At 49.2% G+C, this 10663-nt stretch overlaps 1 protein-coding gene across 2 annotated transcripts; it reads left to right on the forward strand.

The window, feature by feature from the left end:
• Positions 1 to 180: 180 nt before the first annotated feature.
• LSM4 (LSM4 homolog, U6 small nuclear RNA and mRNA degradation associated) lies at positions 181 to 9486 on the forward strand. Of its 2 annotated transcripts, none has more exons than XM_061601348.1 (5): positions 181 to 316; positions 1613 to 1654; positions 2379 to 2477; positions 5014 to 5197; positions 8363 to 9486. In XM_061601348.1, the coding sequence occupies exons 1-5, from the start codon at positions 314 to 316 to the stop codon at positions 8452 to 8454; spliced, it is 420 nt and encodes a 139-aa protein (XP_061457332.1). In that variant the 5' UTR covers positions 181 to 313; the 3' UTR covers positions 8455 to 9486. The 2 variants fall into 2 exon arrangements, with proteins under 2 accessions (XP_061457332.1, XP_061457333.1); XM_061601349.1 differs by lacking the exon at positions 181 to 316 and adding an exon at positions 330 to 416.
• The last annotated feature ends 1177 nt before the right edge of the window (positions 9487 to 10663 follow it).

Below are 10663 nucleotides of genomic sequence, written 5' to 3' on the forward strand. Positions count from 1 at the left end.
ATAAAAAAAACCACACACACCCCGCCACATAAAATAATGCCTTATTTTGAAATATTGCTTTTCTCTCTTTGGCCAGAATCAACTACAGCCGCGCAGCATTGTGGGAAATGTACCCTCTCCTCTTCCGCGGGGCATGTTGGGTAAAACAGCCACTCCCTTCCGTGGCGTTTGCGACAGTGCCGTCCCGCCCTCCCTTTTGGTTCTTTACGGCTAGGGCTCAGGAGAGCTTCGCAACGGACGGGCGCTGAGGCCAAAGCCTTTGGCGGGCGGAAGCCGGAAGTCGAGGTTGCTGTGGCAGCGCCTGAGCGGGAGAATGGTAAGGCTTGTGGCTGGGGCGGGCCACGGGGTATCCTAAACTACTCTCAGGCGGGCCTACTCGGAAGTAAGCCCTAGTGGGGGCGGGGCTCACCCCCCAGGTAAGAGAAGCGAGGAGGGGTCACTCCCCCCTCCCTTCCAGGTCAGCTGATTCACTTTCCTGCGTTGAGCAGGGGGTTGGACTAGATGGCCTTATAGGACCCTTCCAACTCTACTATTCTATGGTTCCAAGACCCATGCAGTTCAATGGAGTCTGAGAGGAGTGAGTGTGTGCCTGGGATTGCTAGTGGGGGGGTGTCAGTTCTGTCTCCACTCCATAAGGCAGTGATTTACTCAGGTAAAGTGATTCACTCAGGGATGAGACCCATTGAGTTAAATGGAGCCTGCCAGAAGTGAGTGTTGTCTAGGATTTCAATGGTGGTGTAAGGCAAAAAGAAGAGTTCACTTCCCCATTCCCCCTCCCTCTCCAGGTAAGCTGATTCACTCAGGGGCAGGACCCACTGAGTTCAATGGAGTCCACTAGGGGTATGTTCGTGCCTAACCTTGTATAGGGGGGATGCTCTCCCCCTTCCCCAGGTAGGCTGATTCATGGGCAGCTCAATGGATGTCTGCCGGGATAAATGTGTGCTGGAAAGTGGGTGGACTGAGGACACAAAATAGATATGTGCAAAATCATGCACAGGGTGGGGACAGCAGATGGGGAGACCTTTTTCTTCCTCTCTCGTCGTCGGACTTGGGGCCATCCCATGAAGCTGCGTGTTGGAAGATTCAGGACAGACCAAGGAAGGTGCTTCCTCGCACAGCACATAGTGAAAGTGCTTAATTTCCTCCCACAAGGTGCAGTGGTGGCCACCGACTTGGATGGCTGTAAAAGAGGATTAGACTAATTCATGAAGAAAGATAAAGCTACCAAGGCCGCTATGGCTGTGTGTCCACCCTTCTCTGTAAGAGACAGGAAATGCCTCTGAATGCCAGTTGATGGAAATCACAAGTGGGAGAGTTGCTGTTGTGCTCCAGTCCTGGTTTTGGACTCCTCTTTGCGGCTACTGCTTGGCCACGGTCAGAGCAGGATACCAGACTAGATGGGCCCCCTTTGGGCCTGATACAAATATTATTTATTTATTGTATTTGTATACCGCCCCATAGCCAAAGCTCTCTGGGCGGTTTACAGTAACTAAATAATGTTCTTAAAAGTATAGAAATTATGAATGTTGCCTTGACAGTAAAAACGTATTTATGTATCTGGAATGTTCTTAACCTTGTTAAATCTGTGTGTCCTCACCCTTGCCCCTTACAGCTTCCACTCTCCTTGCTGAAGACAGCACAGAACCACCCCATGGTGAGTGACAGAGCTAATTCCAAACGTGGCTAACAGGGTGAGGCGTGGGAGCTTGAGCCTTCTTCTCTCTCTCTCTCTCTCTTCCAATTTTGACAAGTTCCAACATCAAAAATTAGTTGAATAAATTTATTTAAATCTGTAATTCACTTTTCACAACCAGCCGAAGACACACAGTGATATACAGAAAATAAAATACAAGAAATACAAAGTAGTTGAGTAACAAACAAAACGATGTAATGCACAACATAATGTACTGCTCATTAATTTTTATTAACTTTTTAAATACAAAAACTCTATAGTAGGGCCCCACTCATACAGAGGGTTATGTTCCGGACCCCCGCTGTAAAGCGAAAACCGCTGTGAAGCGGAACCCATTGACTAACATTGACCAAAATGGTGCCCGACGGCAAAAAAAGCCATAAAAGCGGAACAAGTGCTCTTACAACCACTGCATTAGCGGAACGATGTAAAGCGGGCCCCTACTGCACTTAGAAGAGATATTTCTCTTGAAGCCGTTGAATGCTGCTGCTTCGATTGGGGAGGGAGAGACTTTTGGAGTTCAACAACCTCTGAATGATCACAACTCCCAGCAGCCGGAAGGGCCAGTGGTCAGGGATGATGATGGGAGTCATAGTCCAACATCTGGAACTCACTCCTGCTCTAAAAGCTATTGCCGCTCCAGCTGCAGATTTCTTTCGCAAAACAGCCTGTCTTATCTTTCCAGCTGGTGGAGCTCAAGAATGGCGAAACTTACAATGGTCACCTGGTAAGCTGCGATAACTGGATGAACATCAACCTTCGAGAAGTCATCTGTACATCCAGGGTAAGTCCCAGCAAGTTTTTGTGCTATGATGGGCAGCTGCTGGAGTCTATAAAACGGGGAAGTGGGAAGAGCCTTAGCCTGGTGGCACAGCTAAGTCCCCAGAATCCTGTTACTGCTGAGAAAAAGACTCTTTGTCTGAAACCCTGAAGAGCTGCTGCCGGTCAGTGTAGACAGTCCTGTGCTAGATGGACCAATGGTTTGACTCGGTATAAGTTGGCTCCAGAATCGTACTCAAAGAGCGCTTATCAATGGTTCCTTCTCAAACTGGGCGGAAGTAACGAGTGGGGTACCACAGGGCTCAGTCCTGGGCCCAGTGCTCTTCAACATTTTTATTAACGACTTGGATGAGGAGGTACAGAGCATGCTTATCAAATTTGCAGATGATTCAAAATTGGGGGGGGGATAGCTAATAAAATTCAAAGGGACCTTGATAGGCTGGAGCATTGGGCTGAAAACAACAGAATGAAATTCAACAGGGATAAATGCAAAGTTCTACACTTAGGAAAAAGAAACCAAATGCAGAGTTATAAGATGGGGGATACTTGGCTCAGCCATACGACATGTGAGAAGGATCTTGGAATTGTCGTTGATCACAAGCTGAATATGAGCCAACAGTGTGATGTGGCTGCAAAAAAGGCAAATGCTATATTAGGCTGCATTAACAGAAGTATAGTTTCCAAATCGTGTGAAGTATTAGTTCCCCTCTATTCAGCACTGGTTAGGCCTCATCTTGAGTACTGTGTCCAGTTCTGGTCTCCGCACTTCAAGAAAGATGCCGACAAACTGGAAGAGGTTCAGAGGAGGGCAACAAGGATGATCAGGGGACCGGAAACAAAGCCCTCTGAGGAGAGACTGAAAGAACTGGGCATGTTTAGCCTAGAGAAGAGAAGACTGAGGGGAGATATGATAGCACTCTTTAGTACATGAAAGGTTGTCACACAGAGGAGGGCTGGGATGTCTCCTGATCGTCCCATAGTGCGGGACACGGAATAATGGGCTCAAGTTGCAGGAAGCCGGATTTCGACTGGACATCAGGAAAAACTTCCTAACTGTTAGAGCCATACAACAATGGAACCAATTACCTAGAGAGGTAGTGGGCTCTCCGACACTGGAGGCCTTCAAGAGGCAGGTGGACAGCCATCTGTCAGGAATGCTTTGATTTGCATTCCTGCATTGAGCAGGGGGTTGGACTTGATGGCCTTAGAGGCCCCTTCCAACTCTACTATTCTATGATTCTATGAAAGTGGCTTCCTGTCTTCCTAGTAACGTACATCTGAGCATAGGCCAATGTGGAATAAATGTAAATGTGCTGCCTTCAAGTCGATTCCGACTTATGGCGACCCTCTGAATAGGGTTTTCATGAGCCTGAGAGGCAGTGACTGCCCCCCCCTTTTTTTTTGCTTGTTTGCCTGCTTGCCACTAGATGGCACTGCCTAGCTTTTTAAGTTGCCTTGAAGCTCAGACCTGGCCGGAAGTTTAAGGGCAACACTCGTTTTGGCTGAACCAGCGTAGCTTTGAGGAGATGGAAAAATCTCCTTTTTATTTTTCAGCTAAGTGGGGGAGGAGCCGTTTCAGCACAAACTTGAGTCTGCTCAGGAAGAGAGAAATCATAATGTAGAGCTAAATAGGGTGGCAAAACCCTGTCGGGAGGGGAGAAACCGGGGTTTCCCCCTTAGGCTTCAGAAACAACAGCTGCATCAGCCATTTTTTCATCAGGCAGGAAGAACCTAAGACAAAGGAACTTTAACGTGTCTGGTGTGTTAAAATTGCCTGCAATTGAGCAGGAAGACCTTCTAATACCTAGTGAGTGAGAGATAAAGAGGGCTGTTTTTCCTTTATTATTAAACTCTTTATTTTATTGTCCTGCTTCCGTCTTAATTTTATTGTTAAGCTGCTGTTTTGGTACTGATTTTACACAAGCTAATTGGTCAAAATAATTTTAAAATGAACTACTCAGAATAACTCTTGCAGGCCATAGGGAGGCAGAAAGACTAGGCTTTTCGACCTTAAAATCTTTCTTTAAATGCATTTTGAACCTTTCTATTATAGTTATGTGCTGTTGCTGGGTTTACTTTTTTCACTTTTTAATGTTCCTGGTTTATCCAGTCTTTGTTTCCATGTCTGTGTCTTGGCACTCCCTTTACGGCTTTTCATTTTGACGGTAAACTGTCCAGAAAACCTTCATTACTGGGTGGTGTATAAATGCTGTGAATCAATAAATGCTAGTCCACCTAAGAACCTGTCTTTCAATAAGTTCTCGTGGCAATTTTAAATAAGACAAAGAACAAGGTAGACATCAATTGAAGTATCTACGCTTTGTAGTAATTTTTATTTTTAAACAAACTTTAGTAATTATTTATAATAAGCATATTTGTTCCATTTCATGACTTTTGCATCTTTTGTGACATCCTGATTACATTTTGTATTGATTGCATGAATTTAATAACTTTTTTTAGAAAGGTTCTCCTGTGGGCTAGTAATGTCACTTTGCAAGCCTGCGCTGCAGCCCAGTTCTTTTCTTTTTTTTCTCGGACAGGATGGAGACAAGTTCTGGAGGATGCCCGAGTGCTACATCCGCGGGAGCACCATCAAGTACCTGCGCATTCCTGACGAGATCATTGACATGGTGAAGGAAGAGGTGGTGTCGAAAGGGCGAGGCCGGGGTGGAATGCAGCAGCAGAAGCAGCAGAAAGGCCGCGGTGTTGGCGGCACCGGGCGGGGTAAGGCCTCTTTCTGCAGCAGCGAGTGGGGAGTTCTGGAGAGCGTGGCTTCCGTTTGCTGGCATGGAGAGTCTCGTGCTTCAGACTGGCCCATGGCTGTTTGAACAGCCTTCCTGGGCTCGACTTGGCATAGTTCTAACCTTCCTGAGCGACGGGCTGTGGCTTAGTGGTGGAGCCCCTCTGTGTGCAGAAGGTCCCTTGTTCAATCCCCAATGGCATCTCCAGGGAGGGCTGGGAAGGTTCCCCTGTCCTGAAGCCCCTGAGAACTGCTGTCAGTCAATGTAGACAACACTGAGCAAGGTGGACTTGTGGTCTGATTTAGAGAATCATAGAATCATAGAGTTGGAAGGGTCCTATAAGGCCATCAAGTCCAGCCCCCTGTGCAATGCAGGAATCCAGCTTGAAGGATACTTGACAAGTGACTGTCCAGCTGCCTCTTGAAGGCCTCCAGTGTCGGAGAACCCACGTCCCTAGGTCATAGGTTCCATTGTCATACCACTTAAACAGGACATTTTTCCTGATGTTCAGCCGAATCTGGCTTCCTACAACTTGAGCCCATTATTCTGTGTCCTGCACGCTGGGAAGATCGAGAAAAGATCCTGGCCCTGACCCTCCTGTGTGTGGCAACCTTTCATGTACTTGACGAGTGCTATCATATCTCCCCTCAGTCTTCTCTTCTCAAGGCTAAACAGGCCCAGTTCTTTCAGCTTCATAGGGCTTTGTTACCAGTCCCCAAATCATCCTTGTTGCCCTCCTCTGAAGCTGTTCCAGTTTGTCTGCAGCCTTCTTAAAGTGTGGCGTCCAGAACTGGACACAGTGCTCAAGATGAGGCCCAACCAGTGTTGAATAGAGGGGAACTAGCACTTCACGCAATTTGGAAACTATACTTCTATGAATGCAACCTAGAATAGCATTTGCCTTTTTTGCAGCTGCATCACACTGTTAGCTCATGTTCAGCCCCGGATCAACAAAAATCCCAAGATCCCTCATGCATATAGTGTTGCTGAGCCAAGTATTCCCCATCTTGTAACTGCATTTGGTTTTGCAAATTTTGCACTTATCCCTATTCTTCTGCTGTGTTCAGCCCAATGCTCCAGCCTATCGAGATCACTTTGAATTTTATTTCTGTCTTCCAGGGGGTTGATAAAAGGCAGTTTCCTGCGTCCTTTTCTTCTATCCATGCGCATCCAGTGAATTGACTGCCCCCTATTCTCTCTCTCTCTCTCTCTCTCTCTCTCTCTGTGCAAGGCCTGATTTTGTTCCCTGGACTACCCACAAGGGTAGTGCGTCAACTCCAGAGTTGCTCAAATTCAGGATGTCCACTCCTGAAGCCCGTAGCCCAGTGGTGGAGTGCTGATTTGGAGCACAGGAAGGTGCCTCAGTCAGACCATTGGTACATCTAATTCAGTATTACTTACACTGACTGGCAGTATCTCTCCAATGTTTCAGGCAGGGTGTCTTTCCAGCCCTGCCTGGAGATGCTGCTGGAGATTGAACCTTGGAGCATGCAAAGCAGCGTCTCTCCCTCCGCCAGTCATCTTTAAAGGGCAAGGCAGGCCAATAATCTCCTTGAAAACAGTTTCTTCCAAAAGTGCAGCATGTCTTTCCCCCCCCCTCCCCTCCGAAATGAGCTGTCTAGGAATCAAGGCAGAGCCCCTTTTGATGTCTAGATTTAATTGGCTTAGGAGCTGCGTACAAAGCCAAGCTTGGGCAGTGCTTGCTAATTAGCTCAGAAGGCCTTTGCTCTTCTGTGGCACTGGCAAAAACAGCAGCTTGCACGCCACTGGGAAGCTAGCCGTGCTCCTCCCTCTTCCCCTCCGCCAGGCTGTTGCATTGGAGTTGCAGGCAGTAACCTTGCTGTAATGAGGAACTGGCCATAGCTGGCTGAGGTGGTTCAGTAACCTGAATCGCTTGGCTAAGCCTCTCGAGAGCTCCGGGTCAGCAAATATGGCTGACAACATCTCTCTTTTTTTTTTTAATAAAAAATGTTAACTTTTTTCCTGGCTTTCTGGCTCAGTATAAAACAGAGAGGGGGAGCCTGTTGGTCTCTCAGCTCCCAGTGGACAGGGATTGTGGGGGCTGTAGTCCAGTGACACCAGGAGGGCCACAGATGTTCATACCCCATCCCTGATTGACAAAGGTGCCCTGTGGTTGCTGTTTGCTTTCAAGAGCAGTCAGCCAGGTGCCTTGGGCAAAGCTCCCAGGCAGGGGGGCAGGATGGAGAAGGATTATCTCCTGCAGTTGCCAACTTCTTTTCAGTTCATGTTTATGGTCTGTTATTGTAGTTCTCTGGTGGGTGTGGGTGTGTTAGGTTGAAAATGAATGGAAATGACTTATGGCGACCCTCTGAATAGGATTTTCATGGTGAGCGGTATTCAGAGGGGGTTTACCATTGCCTCCCTCTGAGGCTGAGAGGCAGTGACTGGCCCAAGGTCACCCAGGGAGCTTCAGGGCTGTGTGGGGATTCAAACCCTGGTCTCCCAAGTGGTAGTCTAACACCTTAACCACTACACCACCCTGGCTCTCGTGTGTTAGGTTACAATGCTCCAATAGCTATTGGTGGACTGTTGTCACTCACCCCAGATTAGACCGTGGGTTCGTCTAGCTCAGGATTGTCCACATTGACAGGCTGTAGCTTTCCAGAGATGTCTCAGACAGGGGATGTTCCCAGCCGTACGCAGAGATGCTTTGGGGGGGGGGTTACCTGGCCTGTCTGCGCTACAAAAGGGATTCGCTTTTGTGAAGAAAAGCCACTAATCCATTGAAATAATAATAATACCACTGAGTTATGGTCTTTCCCTTCAAAGTAACGTTTCCAGGCCTTGTGATTCTGAGTAAGGGACTGATGTAAAGAGGGACCTGGGGAGCTGTTCGATACAGAGTCAGGCCAGGGATCCACCTAGCTCGGCAACAGCAAGGCAACGGGTTTCAGGTAGGGGCCATTCCTAGCCCTGCCTGGAAATGCTGCTGGGATTCAACCTGGGGCCTACCGCATGCAAGCAGGGGCCCTGCGCCCTCCTGCAGCTGGGTGAGAGTGACCCTTTGGCCACTGAGGGTCTAAGGTGCATTTCAGGGGGGACGGACAAGGGATCCGAAAGGCCCCTGCCTGCTGCAGCAATGGGGCCCTCCGAGATCACCTTCCTGCTCTTGTCTTCCCTGCCCCAGGTGTGTTTGGCGGCCGTGGCCGAGGTGGAATCTCAGGGAGCAGCCGAGGGCAGCAGGAGAAGAAGCCTGGGAGGCCAGCAGCAAAGCAGTGATGAGCCAAACCCTTGCCTGGAATGGGGGAGCAATTGGACCCAAACGCCCCACGGCTGGGAGGCTGGTCCACCGTCTCCTAGTTGTCCCCCACAACAAACTTCTACATCGCTCAGTTTCCGCACCCCTCGCAGACTTCGGGAGCGATTTGCCGGAGTGCTTACGTCTTTTCAAGCCTTTTTTGTTTTTAAATAGCAAATACGTTGGTGATCAGAAATGAGTGTCTAGAGGTGTCCCCCTGAGTACTTCCTCCTGCAGTTTAGCTCTGACTTGAGGATCGGGATAACCTTTTGGGGGGACAGTTTGGCTTTCCCCTTCCTCCTTTTTCTTTTGGGATTGCTTTGGCAAGAGGAATGCCTTGCCAGCGTTCAAAACGATGAAACAGAAACAAGCGAGACTTTCTTCGCAATGTTAGGATTAAACTCTATGCTTTTTTTGTAAAACAAATTATTTGTCGAAGGCCGCTTTAGCTCCGAATTCAGTTTTCAGGAGAAAAACTGCTTTGGGGCATTGCTGAGCCAGGTGATTCAACTCATCCATCTGGGCTTCCGTCAGACCTGTGGAAACATTAATTTTCAGTGTGAATTATCTACTCTCCTCAAAGCTGCAGAAAGAAAGGCTTGCAGATCCATAGGGAACCCCACAAACAAGATAGGCTTTACGGAAGGTCGAGTAGAGCACTCCTGAGCCTGGTGACCTCCAGATGTTGTGGGAGTTCAGTTTCCATCCGGGGGCTGATGGGAGCTGGAGTGCAACAACATTGGGGGGGGCAGCTTAGGAAAGGCTGCCATACATTGTAGATCAGGGGTGGCTGATGCCTGCCCCCGCCCTGAGGAATGTGTTACTTCAGCTGGAGGGGTAAAGAATCCACTTCATTTGAGAATGTCATCTTGAGAGGCAGCGTTTATTCTATCAGCAGCACTTGGTCAGTGCCAGAACAAACTAGCCACATTCTTTTTTGTAGGATTTTTTTTTATGTGCTTTGTAACCCAGTTTTAAGTTTGCAAGTATAATAAACGTGGATTTGGCCATTTTGTCTGCCTGTTTTTGCGTGAGAACCTCACTGCTGTCCCCCAGTTCTCCAAGCCGAGCTTGTGAGTCGTGTCTTCTCTCAAAGGCCGATGTTGCAGTGGCACATAGCCTTGTGCCTGGCCAGTCTGCTGATGGGAATGGTACAAACAGGATATGTATGGCAGCCAAGAGGATTCCCTCACAGCTGTGACCCATCTAAGGCCCTTCCCAGATCATGCCCCCCTAGCAGCCAGCTTCTGCCCCGAAACCTCTTCAAAGTTTTCTCCAAAGGCAGACCAAAGCCACAGGTAGGTGCAGCGCCTTGAATTCCCAGGTGAAATAGGTTTTTAAAATATTTTTCAAATTAAAAAATAAGAACATAAGAGCCCTTTTGGATTTTTTCCTTCAGCTGAAAAGCTTGGGGTGGAATCAGGTTTCACTTCCAAAACAGCTAGGAACCCCCTCTGGCGCACCACGACTTGACTCCTCGACAGTCTCCCCCTCGTTGCTCCACATTTTGTAGCCTAAAGATCTCCCTTTTGTTGTCGTGTGCCATCCTTCCTCGTCAGACACCTTGACTGCGACTCCCTTATATTTTTTTTGTGGTTGGGGAAAGGTTGCCTTTGGCCCTGCGCTGTTTCATTTGGCGGGGCTCTTGGGGAGGGAGCCTTGCTCAGTGGTCAGAGCACCTGCTTTGCAGGCAAAAGGTCCCAGCTTCAATCCCCGGCGAGAGAGCCGCTTCCAGCCTGTGCTGGCAGCACTGAGCTCGATGGACCCAATGGTCTGAGGTGGAAAAGGGTAGCGTCCTGCGTTGCTCCCCAGTGATGCTCCGTCTGAGGCTGTCTCCGTTTGCTTGGGGGCGGGGTTCTACTTTCCAGGACAAAGCAATCCGTCGGGGGTGTCGCAGGCACAACCTTTCCCCTCGTGCGCAGGCGGGCATGCGGCCCTGTGTTGGAGAGGTGCTCCCCACCTCCTCCCCCTTGCAGACGCGCTTCGCAGGAGGAGGCGCGCCTCCGCCGCCTCCGCGTCGCCTCTGCCAGACGGTGACTCACTCGCGCCTTCGCGGGGCCCCCGTCGAGAATAGCGTGCGCCTTGCAGCTGGGGAGGTGCTTGGAGGCCTGCGCTCAGCGGCTAAAAATACTCCCCGCGGTGCGTTTTTGTTCAGGCGCCCTTCCCTCTCGCCTCGTCCCCGAGGCGTCG

This window comes from Rhineura floridana, chromosome 18 (assembly GCF_030035675.1).
Source record: "Rhineura floridana isolate rRhiFlo1 chromosome 18, rRhiFlo1.hap2, whole genome shotgun sequence".
Taxonomy (NCBI): domain Eukaryota; kingdom Metazoa; phylum Chordata; class Lepidosauria; order Squamata; family Rhineuridae; genus Rhineura; species Rhineura floridana.

Excerpts from the sequence above, each read along its gene's own strand:
- LSM4 (XM_061601348.1), top strand. Across the intron at positions 1,655-2,378 it reads CAGCACAGAACCACCCCATG|CTGGTGGAGCTCAAGAATGG; the intron begins GTGAGTGACAGA and ends TTATCTTTCCAG. Across the intron at positions 5,198-8,362 it reads TGTTGGCGGCACCGGGCGGG|GTGTGTTTGGCGGCCGTGGC; the intron begins GTAAGGCCTCTT and ends TCCCTGCCCCAG.